Source organism: Trachemys scripta, chromosome 2 (assembly GCF_013100865.1).
Source record: "Trachemys scripta elegans isolate TJP31775 chromosome 2, CAS_Tse_1.0, whole genome shotgun sequence".
NCBI classification, from domain to species: domain Eukaryota; kingdom Metazoa; phylum Chordata; order Testudines; family Emydidae; genus Trachemys; species Trachemys scripta.
The window spans coordinates 39869919-39892503 of record NC_048299.1 but is presented as its reverse complement, the minus strand read 5'-3'; the positions used below and the strand labels follow the sequence as shown (position 1 = coordinate 39892503).

At 40.3% G+C, this 22585-nt stretch overlaps 1 protein-coding gene across 4 annotated transcripts in view; it reads right to left on the bottom strand.

Annotated features, from left to right (window-relative positions):
- Positions 1 to 22164, bottom strand: part of MINDY3 (MINDY lysine 48 deubiquitinase 3) — a 73691-nt gene extending 51527 nt beyond the window's left edge. Inside the window, exons 1-6 of one of the 4 annotated variants that reach the window (XM_034760361.1) lie at positions 21822 to 22164; positions 15987 to 16066; positions 10724 to 10781; positions 10122 to 10295; positions 5564 to 5615; positions 3458 to 3572 (exon numbers count right to left, since the gene is read on the bottom strand). In XM_034760361.1, coding sequence (XP_034616252.1) covers positions 3458 to 3572; positions 5564 to 5615; positions 10122 to 10295; positions 10724 to 10781; positions 15987 to 16066; positions 21822 to 21918 — 576 coding nt within the window. In that variant the 5' untranslated portion in view covers positions 21919 to 22164. Of the gene's footprint in view, positions 1 to 3457; positions 3573 to 5563; positions 5616 to 10121; positions 10312 to 10723; positions 10782 to 15986; positions 16067 to 21821 lie in introns of those variants that run through there. The other 3 variants (XM_034760360.1, XM_034760362.1, XM_034760363.1) reach the window with 3 other exon arrangements.
- Positions 22165 to 22585: the final 421 nt, after the last annotated feature.

The window sequence follows — 22585 nt, the reverse complement described above, 5'->3', positions numbered from 1 at the left end:
TAAATGTAAACAAACTTTTTTGTCTTAGCGATTGGCTGAATAAGAAGTGGGACTGAGTGGTCTTGTAGGCTTTAAAGTTTTAATTTTTTTTTTTTTTTTTTGAGTGAAGATATGTAACCAAAAAAAAAAAAAAAAAATCTACATTTGTAAGTTGCACTTTCATGACAAAGAGATTGCACTATAGTACTTGTATGAGGTGAATTGAAAACTATTTCTTTTATTTTTACAGTGAAAATATTTGTAATCAAAAATATACACTTTGATTTCAATTACAACACAGACTACAGTGTATATGAAAATGTAGAAAAACATCCAAAATATTAAATAAATTTCAATTGGTATTCTATTGTTTAACAGTGCAATTAATAATGCAATTAATCGCGATTAATTTTTTTGAGTTAATCACGTGAGTTGACTGCAATTAATCAACAACCCTAATATTGATACATAGTGAGGACCAAATAGAAGAGCTGGTTATAGAGGACAACCTTAGTTCAAGTGACCATGAGCTAATTCAGTTTAACTAAATGGAAGGATATACAAAAACATATCTGCAACTAGGGTCCTTGATTTCAAAACGGTTAACTTTTAAAAAAATTCAGGGAATTAGTTAGGAAAGTGAACTAGACTGAAGAACTCAAAAATCTGAATGTGGAAGACACTTGGAATTACTTTAAGTCAAAGTTGTAGAAACTATTTGAAGCCTGCATCCCAAGCAAAGGGAAAAAATTCATAAGGAAGGGCTGCAGACTAAGCTGGATGAGAAAGCATCTTAGGCAGGTGACTAAGAGAAAGCAGACAGCCTACAAGGAATGGAAGAGGGAGGGATCAGCAAGGGAAACTACCTCCTGGAGGTCAGAAAGTGTAGGGATAAAATGAGAAATACCAAAAGGCAAACAGAGTTGGATTTTGCAAAGGGAATTAGAAAAGTAAAAGGTTCTATAGCCATATAAATGAGAAAACAAGAAAAGAAGAAGTGGGACCGCTAAGCACGGAGGATGGGGTGGAGGTTAAAGATTATCTAGGCATGGCCCAACACCTAAACAAATACTTTGCCTCAGTTTTTAATGAGGCTAATGAAGAGCTTGGGGTAGTGACAGGGTGACTAACGGGAATGAGGATATGGAGGTAGAAATTACCACATCCAAGGTGAAATCAAACACAAATAGCTTAATGGGACTAAAAGCAGCCCAGGTAATCTCCCTCCAGGAATATTAAAGGAACTGGCACATGAAATTGTAAGCCCACTAGCAAGGCTTTTTAATGAATCTGTAAACTTGGGGGGGTCGCACCCTCTAACAAGAGAATTGCTAATACAGTTCCTATTTTTAACAAAGGGGGAAAAAAGTGATCCAGAAAACTAAAGGCCTGTTAGTTTGACCTCAGTTGCATGCAAGGTCTTGGAACAAATTTTGAAAGAGAAAGTAGTTAAGGACATAGAGGTTAACAATTGGGATAAAATATAATATGGTTTTAAAAAAGCTAGATTGTGCCAGACCAACTTAATCTCCTTCTTTGAGAAGATAATGGATTTTTTTAGTCAAGGAAATGTAGTAGAGATCTAATCTACCTGGATTTCAGTGAAGTATTTTATACAGTTCCACATGGGAAATTACTAATTAAATTAGCGAAGGTAGGGATTATATGAGAATTGCAAGATGGATAAGGAACTGATTAAAGGGAAGACTATACCGGGACATACTAAAAAGGTGAAATCTAAGGCTAAAGGGAGGTTACTAGTGGAGTTCCTCAAGGACCAGTCTTGGGACCAATCTTATTTAACATTTTTATTACTGACATTGGCAAAAAAAGGGAGAGTGTGCTAATAAAATTAGTGGATGACACAATGTTGGGAGGTATTGCCAATATGGAGGAGGACCAGACAAGAAGATCTGGATGACTTTGTAAACTGGAATAGAAGAAATGGAATGAAATTTAATAGTGCAAAGTGTAAGGTCATGCATTTAGGGACTAACAAGAATTTTTGCTATAAACTGGGGACATGTCAGTGGGAAGCGACAGAAGAGGAGAAAGACTGGGGCGTATTGGTTGATCACGGGATGACTATGAGCCGCCGATGTGATGTGATGTAGATGTGAAGAAGGCTAATGCAGTCCTAGCATTCATAAGGTACAGTATTTCCAGCAGAGAGCGGGAAGTGTTAGTACTGTTATACAAGGCACTGGTGAGACCTCATCTGGAATATTGTGCACAATTCTGGTTTCCATGTTTAAGAAATATTAATTTAAACTGGAACACGTGCAGAGAAGAGCTCCTAGGATGATTTGAGGAATGGAAAACTTACCTTATGAGAGGAGACTCAAAGAGATTGGCTTGTTTAGCCTAACCAAATTAAGGCTGAGGGGAGATATGATTGCTCTCTATATATCATTGGGGGATAACTTAAATAACTTCTCTCCCTCCCTGGTATTTAAGTACCAATGTGGACAGAAGAACAAATGGACTTCAAAGGAGTGAAGTTCTGGAACAGCCTGCCAAGGATTGGGATGGGGAACGGATGGATGGACAAAAAACGTAACTGGCTTGATAAGTTTACAGAAAGGGTGGTATGATGAGACTGCCTACAATGGCATGTAGTTGATCTGCGACTGCCAACAGTAAATATCACCAAAGGCTGGTGATGGAACACTAAGATGGGGTGGGCTCTGAGTTACTACAGAGAATTCTTGCCCAGGTGTCTGGCTGGTAGGTCTTGCCCATATGCTCTTCTCAGGGTCTAACTGATTGTCATTCTGATCCTAAATACAGCAGACCCCCTGGGGTTTTCTCACCTTCCTCTGCAGCACGGGGCATGGGTCACTTGCAGGTTTAAACTAGTGTAAATGGTGAATTCTCTAACTTGACGTCTTTAAACCACGATTTGAGGACTTCAGTAACTCAGCCAGAGATTAGGGGTCTGTTACAGGAGTGGATGGGTGAGATTCTGTGGCCTGCAATGTGCAGGAGGTCAGACTAGATGATCATGATGGTCCCTTCTGACCTTAAAGTCTATGGGATAAGGAACACTCTACTCACAGTTAATCAATGGGGGAACATTGCAAGGAGATCCTCTGACTTTCCCCCTTCCTCAGGATTTCACTGCTACCAGCTGAACTAAAGACTAAAATGAAAATGGAGCTACAGTAGATTTATGGGCCTAATGTTCCTACTTAACAGGCAGGGATGGGATGGCAGTCAACACCGAAATACATTTTAACTCTATAAAAAGATTCTTTTCCACCTACTCCCCTGTAAAATACCATGTGAAGTTCACAAAGGAATTTTATTAAAAATAAACTATTTACAAATGTATTTCTGTGCTGGATGCCCCACTACAACATGAATAAGGAGCCCATCCTACCCATAAACCTGGAATTAACTCAATTTTAATTTCTGAGCTTGCTGCTCACCTTTAAGTAAAAGGATAATGATCAAATCTTTTCTTTTAAAAACAAACCTTTGTCAATATCACAGAATACAGAAAGAGCAAAACTCCAAATTTATTTGTCCACACTGAATACTGATCCCACATGGCATCCTTTAGTTCTGGAAAGCTTTGGAATGATTGCTTGCTGAAGACAAAAAAAGAGAGAAATAATTTAGATGTAGCATTAGAACAGTGTAAAAAGTAAAGAGAATCTGAGGTCCTAACATTAAGCTGTCCAAGTAAACAGAGTAACATCAGTGTTACTGCATGCTGAGACAGTTAAACAGCAATCTCTGCAATTAATATACCTGCCACAACTATTAGTATTTACTTATCAGAGGAGCAAATAAATGGTTTCTTTAGAGAAGCTGGTTACAGTATTATATTTTTACTGATATGCAAATATTTTAATATAAATTATGTACATTTGAAATAGCGCAAAGTGGCTAGAATAAATAATTAACAAGTTTTTCAAATCTGAAGTTGCAGTAGACTGAATAGGTCTGTCGGTACAGTAATTAATAATGAAAGGAAGGAAGAGGGGAGAGTTATATCTTAAGAAAAACTCTACCCAATCAAGTGAAACTATTTTCCTTCAGTGAACAATGTGTAGGACCTATTATAAACCACTTTCCTCTCTGAGACTTCATTTTAAAGACCAGCTTGCCCCTCAAAGAATCATTAAGCCTTTGAAAGGCTGCTGTTAAAAAAGGACATAGCCTCAATGGGACACCTCTTAGACAAAGCCTTAGTGAAAGCAAAAAGTCCTCAACTTGTGTGTGGATGGGTGTAATGGGAAAAACTGGTATGGAAAATAAGGTGGCTAATCTAAATGATGGGAGGCATATCTGGACAAGCAGACAGGTCTTAAATGAAAGTCAGAAGTAGAAGAAATCTCTGAATGCAGGTAAGTGACGTGATTGCTTTCTCTTGGGACAACATGGGATCACAACCATAAATTTCTTTTAAGAATACGTACGCATTGTTTCTTTTCTGTAACTTAAGCAGAGAAAGCCGTACCCAATGTATGTTATGCTAAGTGTAAATCTAAATATACTAAACAAGCCATCGTTTTTATTCCACTTTTTTCTGTTTTTAATAAAATTTATTTAATGTTAAATTTATATTGCAATGGTGCAAATTTGCTTGTGAAGGGGAAGGTTCACCCAAGCCATTCTTGGTAACAAAAGGCATCCTGCAACCTTGAAAGAGGTACGGGAGGCACAGAAAATTCAGAAACCTAACCCGCCAAATGAATTTGGTCAACAGGGCATGGGAAAGGATATCCACTCCCAGTGAGGTGTTTTGTGAGAAGCTGTGATGGGGAAACATCTGGGGACCTACGACAGGACCAAGGAAGAGACAAGAGTTGATTATAAGGTCAGGCAACATGTTATTTTTTTTCCTCCTCTTTCCTCCATCACAGAAAAGGATGTTTTGAAAACTGATTGGTAGAGACTATTGTAAGTTCTCTTCAAGGTGATAAAAACTTGTAGTGACCTTTAGATTATTATAGTGGTAACATTTATTTTATCCAAAATATTCTTAAACTTTTATTACTATTCTCGTTTTGTTCCTTACATTTTATTCCTGTAAAGGTATAACTTTTTTTTTTTAATTTATTACCATCAGACACATATTTTGGATAAAATAAAAAAAAGTTACCACTATAATAATCTAAAGGTCACTACAGGTTATATTTTATATATATAAACAAACATTTATTTAAAAAGTTTCCTGGCCTAAGTTATAGAAAGATACCAGGTGAGGCAAGCTGTTTCTTGCAGTACAGGTCAAGCAAGCATTTATTTTATTTTTTTTTAGATCAGCATAATCTGTGAAGACTATATCACAAATTTAATTATTCATATACTTTTTACTCAAATTTATTAAACATGCCTTTTAATTAACTGCAAGGAGATGCACATAATTATGTGTAAAGTGTGCTAATCTGACATTTTAGATAATTTTTAAAAATCTTGAACCAATTATTGCTTCCTTTTTGAATTATAAATACACAGCGTAAAAACAAAGTTTTAAACTCCAAGTTTGACCAACACTTTGCCACATATCTGATTTTGAATATTAGTGAGATTGTAAAATAATGTATTTTAAATGTTCCAACATGTTACTTACTGAATTAATGCATGAAATCGCTCAAAGCCAAGCTCTTCGGCAGCCAAGGCAGCTATACACAAGAGACACTTTTCAGCACTACACATGGCAAAAAATGACACAAGATACGCACAGCAAGCTAGTATACTTTCAAGCATCAATTATATTTTTAATTTTCCCTCCTTTTGAAATTTTCAATTTTATTTTCAATTTTTGTATCTAACTGATGTAATCTTCTTCACTGTAACAATATGGGTTATTCACCATACTTCTCTGTAATCTAAATAGTGGTGCATTCATGGATTTGTATCTTAAAATTTGAAAAAAACAAAACAAAAAACAAAAGCAAAAAAATCAAGATTACACAGCCCCTAGTTTGTAACCTTGAAAATTTGTAAAAATATAAACGGTTGATTTTGCAAAAGTGATGATGATTGTTAGTCACCAAGCAGAAGCATGCTACAAATAATTTTGCAAGTCAACTGCAAGTATTATTTTCTAGAGGAAAGCAAGCATGATTATTTGAATAGTTTTAGAGCAGTGTCAATGTAAGAAAGCTGTACTTTTTTTCAAATGTTTAAGAAACATTTGTTTTTGTAAACAAATTAGAATGGTTCCAGATAGTTTTAGGCACACTGTTCCTGCAACAAGTTTTCATAACTCTCTCCTCAGACATTCCTCAAATATATCTACAGCTAGAGGGGAAAAAAAAAGAATACAGCATGTAGTGTTGTCCCAGGTTCACTGTAGACCTTTTGGTCCCTCATAAAAGCTTTTGAAATAGAGAGAAAATGAGCTTTTCTTGACTTCCCCTTGCTTTTAAATAATTAGGCTCTAAAATCTTTTTGATACTTGTAATCTTAGATTTGTTTTACACATTTTACAAGAGACACTCAAAAAGCAGCATCATTAATAGGCTTGGACTCCACCAATATTCCTGAATGTTTTCATCTTATTCCTTGTGTATAATAGATACAACAGATGCTTCCACTTTCGATTAAAACTGAACAATGAATTTCTGAATAGCTATTTGATCCTGAAGGCACAGAAGTCAGTAGCAGTGATTCTGTTTGCTTCAATGAATGCATGATTGTGCCCTGTATCAATTACACGTGTACCTGTCATAAGCAACACTACTGATCCTGTATGAAGGTTCACAAAGCATTAAGCATTCCTCAAAGTATCTCATTTATCTGTAGAGGAATGGCTTAATTGAATATCAAAGTTGTACTTTGAAGGGCCTTTTTAGTTTGCCTGCAATACACAATATGCTTCTCTCTTCGGTGAAGAGGTGACTTTTGCAATGGCTAATGGGGGGTTTTTGGACCATGATTTCAGTATCCTCAGCACTGTCACCTACATATTAATAGTTTTAAAAATCACAAGCAGTCAGGAATTGCAAAAGGTATATTTATAAGAAGAACGTGATCTTTTTGTAAGTCTCATGTCCTACCATGTGCATTCTGGAGAAATACGAAGACAAATACTTGAACTAGAACAGAAGATACGACAAATGTGCAATGTGGTCAGATAATAGTTAGAACCTTAAAATCAATCCTGAAATGGCTAAGTTACCTGTGGATCCTTGTCTTAATAGATTTCCTTTTTTAAATAAGTAAAAAAAATTCAGAGCTACACCTCTACCTCAATATAACACTGCCCTCGGGAGCCAAAAAATCTTACCGCGTTATAGGTGAAACTGCATTATATCGAACTTGCTTTGATCCGCCAGAGTGTGCAGCGCCCCCCCCCCCTCCCCCCGGAGCACTGCTTTACTGCATTATATCAGAATTTGTGTTATATCGGGTCGCGTTATATCGGGGTAGAGGTATATCTGTTTTATGACTTACAAGCTTGTTTCTCTAGTCAGTGGACCACTCACGTATCAAGATAGAAATTGGCAAGTTAACCCCATAAAAAGTGACTGGACCAGAATATTTTTTGAAAAAGGGGAATGATCATTTAATCCTTCCAACTTAATGGCTAAAAAACTTTACACAGTCTAAAAAAATTATTTTGGGGCAGAAATCATGCATGTTACATTCCCGCAAAAAAAATGTATTTTGGAAAACACATGAACAGTAGTTCATAATGAAAATTATTGTAACTTTAAAGAAGTCGTCATAACTGCTATTGTAGCTAAAGAGACTAAGTTTTTTAAAACAAAACAAAAAAAAAAAAAAAGAAAGGAAAAAAGTTAGAGAGAATATACATACAAATCAACATTTGAACCCGAGAGCTTGCATGATTATAATGAAGTGCATGGCCAACAAGTCATTAGTGTACACCACAAAAGCAGATGAAACAAACATGACCATTCTGTATGTGTGTTTGAATCCACTTTGTTGACAGTAAGAACAGTATTTTAGACCATTTCACTCTGATACTACTTGGAATGGAATAGCAGAAACTTAACATTTGGAACAAAAGCAGGAAACAGGCAGACAACAGATGAGGGGCCTGGAAGAGAAGGGGTAGCACTAAAAAAAATAGTGGAGACAGGCATAATTCAGATGAGATCACACAAACAACATTTAGCTGGGAGTAAAAGAGGAGACGAAAGAACAGATGAAATAAAAAAATATCCATATAAGAAAAAAGGTGATTAGAAAAAAGCTGAGTTTAAAAAAATACTATATTTACAATATTTGGAATTATTTTATAGTATTAATGTATTAAGACAGAGGTAGAAATGTTTACAACATTATAAATATACTTCAGCTTTTATTCCATTGGAAGTATGTAATTAGACTCCCAAAAGCAGCAGCCTGACTGTCAAGCTGACTGCCATCTGTGAAACCATCCTGTCCTCCGCAACATCAAAAGTCTTGAAAAACGAAAAGGCGAAGTTTGAATGTTCATTGGTCACAGCAGCAAAGGCAGGAAATTTCAATCTATATCTTAACCCTGCTAGTGCTGAAACTTTGCACTGCCATCAGTTCCTTGGTACCCATCTCTCTGTCCACAGCCTAGCCAGCTAAGGACTTGGAAGCCCCCCTATAGCTAAAATGGGAGAAAATGAGGACAGGAGAAAAAAAATCTTGAGACCAGGAGGGAAGTAAAAAATCAAAATACTTCTTGAACTCCAGAGTACAAATAAGAGATGGGTTGTTCAATGCCCCAGAGCAGAGAGAGAGACAGACAAGGGAGGTTCACCATTAAAGTTCCCCGCTCTTCCTTTAAAGTACAGGCTCTTCAGAACAGAGGGAAAATTTGACTAATGCTGAGATGTGATATCACATCCCATTTATAAAGGGCAAAGTCAACCACGACTCCCAAACTGGTACAGCAACATCAAAAAATATTTAGGAATACGTTGGGACAGATTAGTTCACTACAACAGTTAGCTCATACATTCCAACTAGCCTAGCTGTAGTGAGAGTGACCACACTACTGAACACTTTGAACTAGAGTGATTGAATTATCAGCAGATTAGTTGAAAGTGGAGTTGCTACATCCCCTCTACATTACTAGCTCCAGCTTTAGCAGCACTCTGCTCCAAACCACCCTCCTTTATGGGCTAGCTAGGTGGAGCTTAAAGTACTACTGAACTTGAGCTAGAGATTTGTGTGTGGGGGGACAGGAGTCTGGTTGAGCCCAAGTTGTCAATGCAGTGAAGAGAAGCCCTAAGTGGCCAGGCTGCCAATATCAAGGTTGCTGCAGGGGAAAGGGAGAGGGTTTTTTGTGGTAAGCAAGCCCACTTTCCATGTTCACATAGGGCTCAGGACAGGTCAGTATTTTAACAAGGAGAGTCGGTTTGGAAAAGCCTTGCGGCAACCAGAACCTGCTCCAATCTCTTACAAGACAAATTTCATAGCACAAAGATGATGTTCATGACAAACAGGAAACCATACAGAAAATATTTTACACAGATACTGCTATTCCCTGGTTACAATAATCTTTCAAAGAAGGAATTTACCAATCCCTAGAAATAAGTTGCCAATACAACTTTATGCACATTATGTCTTAAGTGGAAAAACATGTTTGTTGAACAAAAACGGGCAGAAATTCCATAAGTGATCCTCTCTGAGAGACTTCTAATCTTTCTAATAGCCACTATATGGTGAGGTTGAACTTTGTTAATTAAGCAGCTTCTAGGAACAAGTATGTTTAACTATTATTATCTGAGCATTCCAAAGCATCCTCGGCACTTACCAGAGGTTAATAAAGACAATCCTTACCAAAAAGAGCTTATGATCCAAACTCTATCCAATACTATCACCCGATTTATCTATTCTTAAAAGCTTTCTCTTGTAATATTGCCTACAGAAAACAAGTACATTCATGTACAACAAAATTTGAAATAAATAATGTATGACTATCACCTTGATGGTGCACCCCCCTTCCTCACACCATCTGTCTACACTAGCACTTATTGCAATATAACTTACGTCGCTCAGGGGAGTGAAAAAGCCACCCCCTTTGAGCGATGTAAGTTACACTGATCTAAGCGCTGGTGTAGATAACGCTAGGTTGGCAGGAGAACTGTGTCCGCCGACATAGCTATTGAGGGTTCTCTAAAAGAATGAACTATTGCTCAGGAGACAACACAATTAATTTAGAGAGAAATACATCTTACAGGGTTGTTCCTCCTGATGACTTGACTCGACAGGACTCTCAGAAATACTAGCAGTCTCTTCAGTTGTTTTTCCTCTTATCCATGTTGCCAAAGAGTACGATTCAGAATTATCAGAGCAAGCCATCTCTAAAATGTCACATAACGTATGACAAAGAAGGTTCTTCTGTTCTTCCTCTGAAAGATCAGAAACCTGCATGAGTTCAATTACTGATTATCACTATCTTAAGTATGCTAATAGCATTGAATGTATGCACCCACTTATTAACGTTGGCAGCTGTCAGAGTACAGAAATTTAAAGCCAGCCCTCCAAAGGTATATCTCAATAAGATTTCTGTTACTCACTTTCAGTTTAGTTTATAAGAATTTAAACTAATCCAAGATGAATGATTCAATCAGTGATGTCCACCAATGTGATCAAAACATTGTAGACTGGCACTGAAGTATGAAAATTAGCAAGTTAGTGCCATGTGAAGTATAAGTATCATTTTTCCCCACTATGAAGACAGCATGGCAGCACAGTTAGGCAAATGTACAAATATTTATAAACCTCTTTGTAATGCAAATTACTAGAATAAAAAAATACGAAAACAGGTCCTAATTACCTTGACATTCTCTCCAAGCAGACTTCTCACAGGTGAAAAGCTTCTTCAAAAGGAATGCCTTTATGTAGTGAAAGAAACAAGCATTAGACTACAAGATGAAGTACTGTATATAATCGATCATAAGCCAGTTCGTTTATAAGCCAACCCCCCCCCCCCCAAGATGAATAAGTAAAAATGGAAATTTTTTATGACCCATTCATAAACCAACCCTATAATTCAGGGGTCAGCAAACTTTGGCTCCTGGGCCATCAGGATAAGCCACTGGCAGGACAAGATGGTTTGTTTATCTCGAGCGTCTGCAGGCACGGAGGTAAACGTAAATAAACAAAGTGTCCTGGCGTGCCAGCTGCTTACCCTGATGGACTGGGACAGCAACTGGTGGGGAAATGTTTTGGGGGGGGGGGGGGGGGAAGAGAAGCTGGGAGTCAGGGCAGTAACCTGTGACCACCCTCCCCCTGACCCCACCCCTAGCCTGGGACCCCCACAATCTCCCCATCCCATCCCTCTCACCTTATCTGGGGAGGATATCTCTGGCCTGGCTGGAACTGCTCTGGCAGGCTGGGCAGCGCGGCCGCAGCCTGCTCCGGTGGGCCAGGCCGGGCGGCGTGGCCGCAGCATGTTCTAGTGGGCTGGGCCGGGCGGCACGGACGCAGCAGCCACAGCCTGCTCTGGGGGGCGGGGCCAAGTGGCACGGCTGCACCTTGCCAGCCCCAGAGCTGCAGCTGCTTTGAAGGCTGGGGGAAGAGCAGTGTGGCCAGAAGCGGAGAGACTCTGGCCCCACCTCTTTCCTTTTGGGTCTGCTGGCAGTGCTGCCTCTCCTTGCTCCCTCTGTTGGGCAGAGGGACTGTGTCCCACCTTTCCCTCTCTATACCCATTCATATGCCGACCCCCTTCTCTGGTGCTTTCCTTTTTTACTAAAAAATTCGGCTTATGAACAAGTATATACGGTAATCAATTTTTACTCTACATCAATTCAATTCTACATTTCACATTATATATATATATATTAAAAAGACAGCAATAAAATACAGTTAAAATGTCAGATATTTGAGCTCAAACTATGAAAGCATGCCAGAGCTTCATTTGTTCTCTGGTTTCCCTACTCAGACCTATTACATCAGTGGCTTCAGAATAAGTTTCTCTAGTTTTAAGTATAAACCTCAAGTGTGAAGTATACCCATACTGCCTACCAGAGTTCATACCTGTATGCCAAATTGTATATCGAACTAACTACTACCCCATGGGACTCTTGCTTAAGTGAAGGTACACCACCACGTCATAATTCTACATACTAAGTTACATAGAACACTACCCTAACCTCCTTCCATGCAGAGACCAAAGTAAACATTTTCAGGTTTCAGAGTAGCAGCCATGTTAGTCTGTATCCGCAAAAAGAACAGGAGTACTTGTGGCACCTTAGAGACTAACAAATTTATTAGAGCATAAGCTTTCGTGGGCTACAACCCACTTCTTCGGATGCATATAGAGATATATATACATACATACAGAGAGCATAAACAGGTGGGAGTTGTCTTACCAACTCTGAGAGGCCAATTAAGTAAGAGGAAAAAAAACATTTGAAGTGATAATCAAGATAGCCCAGTACAGACAGTTTGATAAGAAGTGTGAGAATACTTACAAGGGGAGATAGATTCAATGTTTGTAATGGCTCAGCCATTCCCAGTCCTTATTCAAACCGGAGTTGATTGTGTCTAGTTTGCATCTCAATTCCAGCTCAGCAGTCTCTAGTTGGAGTCTGTTTTTGAAGTTTTTCTGTTGTAATATAGCCACCCACAGGTCTGTCATTGAATGGCCAGACAGGTTAAAGTGTTCTCCCACTGGTTTTTGAGTATTATGACTCCTGATGTCAGATTTGTGTCCATTAATTCTTTTGCGTAGAGACTGTCCGGTTTGGCCAATGTACATGGCAGAGAGGCATTGCTGGCACATGATGGCATATATCACATTGGTAGATGTGCAGGTGAACGAGCCCCTGATGGTCTGGCTGATGTGATTGGGTTCTATGATGATGTCACTTGAATAGATATGTAGACAGAATTGGCATTGGGGTTTGTTACAAGGATAGGTTCCTGGGTCAGTGGTTTTGTTCAGTGATGTGTGGTTGCTGGTGAGTATTTGCTTTAGGTTGGGGGGTTGTCTGTAAGCGAGGACAGGTCTGTCTCCCAAGATCTGTGAGAGTAAAGGATCATCTTTCAGGATAGGTTGTAGATCTCTGATGATGCGCTGGAGAGGTTTTAGTTGGGGGCAGAAGGTGACAGCTAGTGGTGTTCTGTTATTTTCTTTGTTGGGCCCGTCTTGTAGGAGGTGACTTCTGGGTACTCGTCTGGCTCCGTCAATCTGTTTTTTCACTTCAGCAGGTGGGTATTGTAGTTTTAAGAATGCTTGATAGAGATCTTGTAGGTGCTTGTCTCTATCCGAGGGATTGGAGCAAATGCGGTTATATCTTAGAGCTTGGCTGTAGACAATGGATCGTGTGGTGTGTCCTGGATGGAAGCTGGAGGCATGTAGGTAAGTGTAGCGGTCAGTAGGTTTCAGGTATAGGGTGGTATTTATGTGACCATCGCTTATTAGCACAGTAGTGTCCAGGAAATGGACCGCTTGTGTGGATTGATCTAGGCTGAGGTTGATGGTGGGATGGAAATTATTGAAATCATGGTGAAATTCCTCAAGGGCTTCTTTTCCATGGGTCCAGATGATGAAGATGTCATCAATGTAGCGCAAGTAGAGTAGGAGCATTAGAGGATGAGAGCTAAGGAAGCGTTGTTCTAAGTCAGCCATAAAAATGTTGGCATATTGTGGGGCCATGCGGGTACCCATAGCAGTGCCGCTGACTTGAAGGTATATATTGTCCCCAAAAGGGAAATAGTTGTGGGTGAGGACAAAAATCACAAAGTTCAGCCACCAGGTTAGCTGTGACATTATCGGGAATACTGTTCCTGATAGCTTGTAGTCCATCTTTGTGTGGAATATTGGTGTAGAGGGCTTCTACGTCTATAGTGGCCAGGATGGTGTTTTCTGGAAGATCACCGATGGATTGTAGTTTCCTCAGGAAGTCAGTGGTGTCTCGAAGATAGCTGGGACTGCTGGTAGCGTAGGGTCTGAGGAGAGAGTCCACATAACTAGACAAACCTGATGTTAGGGTGCCAATGCCTGAGATGATGGGGCATCCAGGATTTCCAGGTTTATGGATCTTGGGTAGCAAATAGAATACCCCTGGTCGGGGTTCTAGGCATGTGTCTGTACAGATTTGTTCCTGTGCTTTGTCAGGGAGTTTTTTAGCAGATGGTGTAGTTTCTTTAGCTAATCCTCAGTGGGATCAGAGGATAATGGCCTGTAGAATGTGGTGTTAGAGAGCTGTCTAGCAGTCTCTTGGTCATATTCCAATTTTCTATCTCCCCTTGTAAGTATTCTCACACTTCTTATCAAACTGTCTGTACTGGGCTATCTTGATTATCACTTCAAAAGTTTTTTTTCTCTTACTTAATTGGCCTCTCAGAGTTGGTAAGACAACTCCCACCTGTTTATGCTCTCTGTATGTGTGTATATATATATCTCAATTTATTCCACTCTATATGCATCCGAAGAAGTGGGCTGTAGTCCACGAAAGCTTATGCTCTAATAAATTTGTTAGTCTCTAAGGTGCCACAAGTACTCCTGTTCTTTTTAAACATTTTCAGCAGTTAACAAGCTCAGCAGCTTGCAAGATACATTTTTCTTTTAAAAGGGTGCCTGGGTAATGTTTCCCCGTATCAGTCTGAAAATATATCGCAGTTCTAGAGATCTGCTAGGTTTTCTATAAATCCCTGTGATTAAAAAAAATAATAAAAATAAAAATCAGGTCTCAAACTACCAACTTCAAAACCAAATATGCAAAATGATGTTCTTTTTGCCACTTACAATGCAAAAGTAAACACACATTTATATGCTCCTGCTCTAATACTCATACCACATAGTATTTCAGAGTGTTACAGCACTCCCATAGTCTCCCTTTCCTTGCACCAGGCTCACTTACCCAACAGATTCTCCTTTCGGGGCTCTTTAGCTAGCTTTCTTCCTTTAGCCATCCATGCTATCAGCAGCTACTCCAGGTTCTCTCCTTACTCCTCGTTTGAGCCCTTCCTTCCTGCTCCCCCAATCAAAACCCATTTAACTCACCCATGCATTTTTAAAATAATTTTTTAAAAGACAAATTGAAGGACAAGGGAATTGAATCTATATACATTGAAATGAGAACAGTCTCATAGATTTCGAACCATTGGCATACCCCTTCCATTTATTTAGATTTATAGGCTGACTGACTTGTGTTCTTTTCTCCCAAATTAGGAGGACTTAATTGTATTATAATGCCCATGTCATGGAACAGTGGCTCCCAAACTATGGACCACAGATTGCAATGGAAGCTACATTAGAAAGAGCTAAAAAAACCAAACTAAATACTTTCCTATTATTACTTTGCCATTTAAGCAATTGCTTAAATTATCACAGGTATGTTAATTCACTTTGGGATTGGCTACAAGATACTAACGTAACCCACACTATGAAAGTTTGAAAATCATCATCACAGGCAATCAAGGGTTCTGCAATCCATATAAAGTTTCCAGTATAGGAGTCCCAAAAACGGCAATGATAAATTTAATGTCTTAATTATATTGACTTCACAGATTTCAATCCCAGTGATTTGGGACTATGAAAGTTTATTATTTTCACTTGTTTATTCAGTAACCACTTGAAACTCAAATGCTCTAAATTTTTTGAACAGAATTACCTATTGCAGTGGTGCCTGGGACTGCTGTGGTGAAGGCAATACTTTTAAGAAAAGCATTGGTGAATTTGAGGTAAAAAGGATTATGTAATTTTAATTTCATATCAATCTTGCTTACATCTCATCTGTGCTTTCTTTTCACTTGCTACATTTTTAATTGCTCTTTTATCCCGCTCAGCTTCTGCTCTATACCTTCTTTTAAGCTAACTAGGCTTGAATTCGTCTCTCTTATTTCCCAGAAGGAAAATACCACTTTCGTGAAGTCTCTATGTTGATAGACTATTTTTGTCCCTTCTTGTTCTTAGACTGTTGTCTCATGTGTTGTATTTATCAGATGTTGTAAATTCAACTGGCTGGGGATCCCTCTCTATCTTTAGCTTGATTTTTTTATTCAGCTATGGTACCATATAAATTATGTAAGAGCTGGTGAAATTTTGTGCCTGTTAAGTTTAAACCATTTCTGTAACCAGTGCACTTTACCTGAACAGGTGCAATCACCGCACAAGGGCCACCTTCAAATTGTTCTAATGCAGTTGATTCAGATTCACTATATACAAACCCTGAAAATGAAAAAGAGCATGGTTAATGATGTACTTAAGCATGCACACTTATTACATATATTCTCCTTGACAGGAATGCCACTCACTTTATTTATCAAGATCAAGTTAGTTTTGTAGACCAGAAAATACCATTTTTACAGAGCAAACAAGTCTAATTTATGACACATGAAAATCAAAAATGTATGGAGTACCAGGGGGCAGATTACATTCCACAATATTACTTATATCAGCAATGACACATGGCCAAAAAGGGCTAGTCCCTAGAGTTTTGAATTAGTAACATGTAAAGTAGTGAACAAAATTAAGATGTTCATCAGAATGTGACTTCCAACACTCTACCGTACTCATTCTGATTCGGTAAGAATATTGCTCCATATAAATCCTGTTTAGAAACTTGAGACACCGTATCTTACTGTAAAAGCTGATTTTTGAGCTTCTTTTTACTGAATATTCACTCTCTGTAAATAATCCATTTCTGCTTCCACTGAAATCCATGGTAAATCTCCCACTGACATCACAGGAGGCACTACTGGGCCACAATTAAGGATTTTTATTTTTTTTTTAAGGCATGCACTATCTGCTTTCAACTACAGAAAGCCCTTTTGGAATGTTAATTGTCAATGAGCTAGACACGTTCAAGATGATCCTGGACAGGACATCTGAAAGATTTCCTCTTCCATATCCATGGTAAAATCTTAAAACGGAAACATCAAAGCCCAATTTGCCACACAAAAATTTAAGTTAGGGTGGACTAAAGTATTCCAAGCACCAAACAATATTCAGCTAGTAGTCTTTACACAATGAACTACATTTATAGGCCAGTCTAAAATTATGTAATTTATGGCACCCTTCACTAAGTAAATTAGACCATTCCTTCACTAGAAATGAAAATTACATCTTCCTTAGTCTGTCAGCCAAACCCAGAGGTGATGCATAATAGTGTGTAACTGACCTGTTACTAACTGGCTGTTAGTTCAAGATGATCTGAGTCTACACTGATTTAATTTACATACCAAGCGCCAGTATACACAAGTTATACCTACCGTATTTAGATTCCCTTAATTTGAACCAAAATCTCTATTAATGCATAGTGCTGCCAAACGTTTCATTGGTGTCATTTCATTCACCTGGTTTAAATGACCTAATGATATAGATTGCCACCAATGCTATGAGCTAGGAACATCCCATAGCCTACTGGCATTCATATGTACAATCTGAGATAGCTTCTGACCTCAATGAGCCAATATAGACTACAATTTTCCTTTAACTTTAAAAAAAGAGTACCATTGCAGTGTTCTCAAAAGTACAGGGTAGTATTCAGTTATTTTGATGATTCAATAATTGCAATGAAAAAAAAAGTATAGGGTACCATCCCACCACACACAAGAAATCTTGCATTTGTTTCACATTCTTCAGGGGTTTGCTAGAGAGCTTGAATCTTTTTTGTTTACTATATTATATCATTTTTCAACTGTGTGACCTAAAAATGTCAGGTCAGATTTGCCTAACTTGTTTAGTCTGCCCTAAGGAGACATGCCATACTAAAGGAATATTTGGCAAATGTTTATTTAAGTTGGTAGAGTACAATTATATCATTTAAACTAAAGGTTTCAGAGTAGCAGCCGTGTTAGTCTGTATCCGCAAAAAGAACAGGAGTACTTGTGGCACCTTAGAGACTAACAAATTTATTAGAGCATAAGCTTTCGTGGACTACAGCCCACTTCTTTGGATGCATATAGAATGGAACATACATATGTACATATGTTCCATTCTATATGCATCCGAAGAAGTGGGCTGTAGTCCACGAAAGCTTATGCTCTAATAAATTTGTTAGTCTTTAAGGTGCCACAAGTACTCCTGTTCTTTTTATTTAAACTAAAGTCATTGCTGCCATTTAGTTCTGTTAATATTATTATTAGAATTGCTTTGCTGGCAATCTTGAGTATTAACAGCATTATGGTGAATGGATACTGAATCAATACTGTACATGTAATGACATATGAAAGTTATTTAACTCCTGGGGGAATTCTGCAACAACAACAACAAAAATCACAAATTTTGCACACAATATTTTAAAATTTTGCACATTTTATTTGTCAAAATAACACAATATAATCACACCAATTTCAATTATTTTTGGTAATTTATTTCAAAATACCTGTCAGCAAGTATGTATGCAACAATACAAACAACAAAAAAAGATTCAAGAAATGTTTTGACACAAATAGATTCCTTACTAGGCATATTAATACAGAACTCTGAGTAGTTCCTCATGTGGCCCTGCACCCCCTTTCCCGTGCCCATATGTCTCTATGCCCATACTCAACCACCCCCCCCCCCCTAGGGCCTTGCACCCCCCCCCCTGCACCTCCACTCCCATTCAGTCCCTGCCCCAGTCTGTCCTTTGCCACTAGCCCTTAGGAGCCCATCTGTGACCCCCCCCCCCCTCCCCAGCAGCCCCATGTTGTCTTTCTCCCCATATTCTGTCTCCTGACCTAGCCCAATAGGCGCTGTGAAGAAGGCAGGGCTCTTTGACTTTCCCAGCTGCCCGGAAGCTGCAGCTCTGGTCTATTGCCACAGCATCCTCTGGTGGGCAAAAGGCAGAACTGCAGCAACTTTCAAGCAGAAGCTGTTTTCTGCTCAAAAAATTAAAAATATGCACAGCACATTATGCATGCATGCAGTGGTGCAGAATTCCCCCAGAAGTATTATTTGTACATCTGATATTCCTTAGTATGGATACTCTGAGTACTATAATTTTAGCCTTTCCAAAAAGTGTATCTGGATTTTTTTATTTTTACATAATGCCTATAGCAAATGTTCATTTGAACTTCGGCTAAGACCTGCTTATTGTATGATGCCCTTTAGGATTTCATCTACTTTTTGGCCCTTCTTTAAATTCCAAAAGGATAATTCAGTTAGACCAAACCAAGTCTTAAGGGTTTTTTGAAGTCTAGTCCACCTACCTTATCTACTGACCCCTTTGGCTTCCCTTCCTCCTTTTACTCCCCACAAGTAATCTCTTCTTGGGGAATTTCTATAATAATTTTAATAATACAGAAATCTAATGCACTACTTCTTTCTTAACAACTTGTTGAAACCCAGAAGTAGTCTTCCTCAGCCAACATAGTCTTTATGTACTGTCAACTTTAAGAAGTCAAAACCTAACACCCAGCTTCCTTCAGTCTCCCTCTATCCAAGGTATAGCTATGCTCTTCAAAGGCAAGACTAATACTATCCTATGGGAGCTCATCTTTCTTCTTCTATATCAGAAAACCTGGCTTGCCTGTCTTCCTTTCATCCATGTACACGATGATTACTTACCTCTAAACAACTAACACAATATTTTATAATCACCAACACTCTCCCATCTTTCCTCACCTAGTTCTATGACCATCCTCCCAATCCAATCCCATTCTTCATTAATCATTTCCCTTCTGCATTCACCTTTGTTTCCAGTTATCTGAAAAAAAAACACTCAAATCTATTTAATTACAATTCAATTCCTTTAGAGCAGCAACATTCCATTCTTCCAAGTTCTCTCCTTTGAATCTTTTATATCTGGATTCTGCTCACTTCAGTCTAATACCACCACCCCCACCAAAACCCTGCTTTTTACTAGTAAAAACAAAGTATTCGATGCCCCTGCTGATTTATCTGTCTGATGCTTTTCAAAATTCAGTCCTACACATGCAGCCCCCAATTTATGAGCATGTTCCTTTTAAAATTGCCTAGTTGAGAGATTCATATTTCTCTTTGTTATATCAGTCATCAAGCCAAATGAAACATTTCAACTTCTTCTCATTCCTTATTCATTATTTTCAAATAAATATCTGGGTCCAACTTTACAATTTCAGTTCCCAAATAAGATTCTCTATACAAAATTATTAACAATAACTTGCACAAAATCTGCATATAGTATAGATATAATATAGTATAGATCTCAGATTCCATGGTTACCATTACTTGTTTTCCTATGAAGAAGCACCAGTCCTGCACAGATATTTGCACCTGATTAAGTCAACCGGATTAACGCAGGGACTTTAGAGGCTGCTGCCCAGGGCCCCGGGCTAAAGGGGGCTCCACGGGGTGCTGCAGGGCTCAGACAGGCTGCTTGCATGCCATGGCCCCACGCCAGTCCCGGAAGTGGCTTGCTGCTGGCATGGCTCTGCGGCCCCTGGTGGGAAGGATGGGGGAGGCGGTTCCGCGCACTGCCCCCACCCCCAGCACCATCCCTGCAGCTCCCACTGGTCAGGAACTGGTCAATGGGAGCTGTGGGGGTGGTTCTTGTGTGCACAGGCAGCACACAGAAACACACTGTCCCCCTCCCCCCAGGGGCACCCAGAGATGTGCCAGCAGCTGTCCACTTCCACGAGCGGCATGGAGCTATAGCACGCAGGCAGGCAGCCTACCTGAGCCCTGCTGCGCTGACGGCTGGAGCCTGCACCTCATACCCCTTCCTGCACCCCAACCTCCTGCCCCAGGTCAAAATCCCCTCCTGCACCCAAACTGTCTCTGTTAAAGAAACTAATATAACAGCTGTTCTAAGGTAAGAAGTAGGCTATTCTGAATTAACTATATTCTACGTTTTAAGACTGAAATGTAACCACAGAACGGCTTTATGTTAATTAAAAGGCAAGTTTACTAGTGTTATTAGCCTTGATGCCATAATTGTGATCGTTTTGTTATAAATTAGGAAAGAGACTTGTATACAGGGCCTCACAAAATCTAATAGCCCCAGGCCCACAGGAAAGTTAATCCAGCCCTGTATACATGAGAGTTTGAAATTGAGCAAGTGCAAAAACCTATGCAAGATTGGGCCCAAGTCTGTACCCAGTTTTGGCAAAACTACTTATGATCCCAGTGCTTCTCTGTAGTCACAGAAGAATAAGCAGCAAACACTGGAAAACTGATTGTGGAAACAAGAGCCTAGACCATGTAAAACGTGTATATACTGCTGTATGGATTCAGTTTGATAAGTAAATTTCCTCCATTTCTCTTGTAATTCCCTTTCAGAATCTTAAAAAGAGATTGCCAGATAACCCAAAAAATATTTTAGCTGTGAAATTGCTTCATCATGTAGTCATAGGCCACAAACGATCTAGTAGCAAAATAAACCAAGTACACATGTGCAAAACATCATTACTGTATACACTGTACCCCCAAGCATGCTATTTCCCAATTTATGCCCCCCCCCTTTTTAGGGGCAACAAAACCCCATGGACTGGTACTGACAAGACAACAAAAGATAAAGTAGAGGGTTGATAAAGGGAAGATTTAGCTTTGAGTAAAACTAACCGGGAGGCTGAATTGGGAAGAATTAAATCAGTGACAGAAGACTAAAGGGAAAAGAACTCATTCAGAAGGAGACAAGTCTGAGTTCCTGATCGGAGGAGGAGAAGGCAAGTGAGGGGGTGGACTTGGCAGAAGGGGGGTACAGAGCAGAGAGGTAAGAGGAGGAGTAAAGGGCAGAGGATGGGGAGGAGGGCAGAGAGGAGCAAATGAAGAAGGCGAATGCAGGGCAAGCCTGAGAGGGTGGAGAAGAAGAGGAGGGCCCAGAGAAATAAGGGGCAGCTGAGAGAGGCAAGGAGTGGGGAAGAGCAAAGTGCAGGGCACGAGGGTGGCGAGGAGGAAGGGGGAGAGAAGAGTAAGGGGCAGAGAGATGGGGAGGAGCGAGAGAAGGGGGAAGTGGAGCGGGGGGGAGAACGACGCGCGCGGAGGAATCAGGGCAGAGTGCGTGGAGAGGGGCGGCTACCTTGCGCCCAGCGGCAGAAGATGGTGTCAGCGAGCCCGCCGGGCCCGGCTTTCTTGCCCCACACCAGGTGGACGAGCTCCTGGCTCAGCTCAGACATGACGCGGCGGCGGCGGCTCTCGGGCCGGGCGGAGACGGCGGCTCCTGGCGCTGGAACGAGACGGGGCTGCTACCAACCCGCTTTCCCTGAACATGGGAAGGGGCCGGATCAGAAGGGGCGGCCGCGGGGAGGGTCCAGCAAACAGCCGCTCACAGAGAAGGGAGGAGGAACCGCCACAGCCGGCTCTGTTAGGTTTCACTCAGCGGAGTCGCCTCCACAAGAAACTTCCGGTTCCTCTCCCGGGTGAACCGGAAGGGGAAGCGCAGCTCAGCACCAATCCCAGTGCCCACCTCTCAGGCTGCTGTGACGCCGCTTTAACGACACAAACAGCTCCCGCTCCCAATTCCCGACTTTGGGTGCACTGAGCATGCTCACCCGAACTGAGCATGCCCAGTAACCTTCGCTGTTACCATTGCCCTCTCTCTGCAGTCCGTTGCAGTCCTTCCGCGGGTTTTGTCTCGCGCTGGGCGGGGGACCCGGCTCGTGCCCTGGGTGCAGCGGGGCTCGAAAGCGCGAGGCTGGGAGCAGCCGTTGAAGTGTTGTGTTCTCCCACGCGGCGCCTCGTTCCCCGCGGGCTGGGCGAGGCTGCTGGTGCGGAGTCTAGTCACAGGCGCCGGGGAAGCCGAAGATACATCTGAGACCGCGCCTGTGGGCCCTGGCGGCTCGG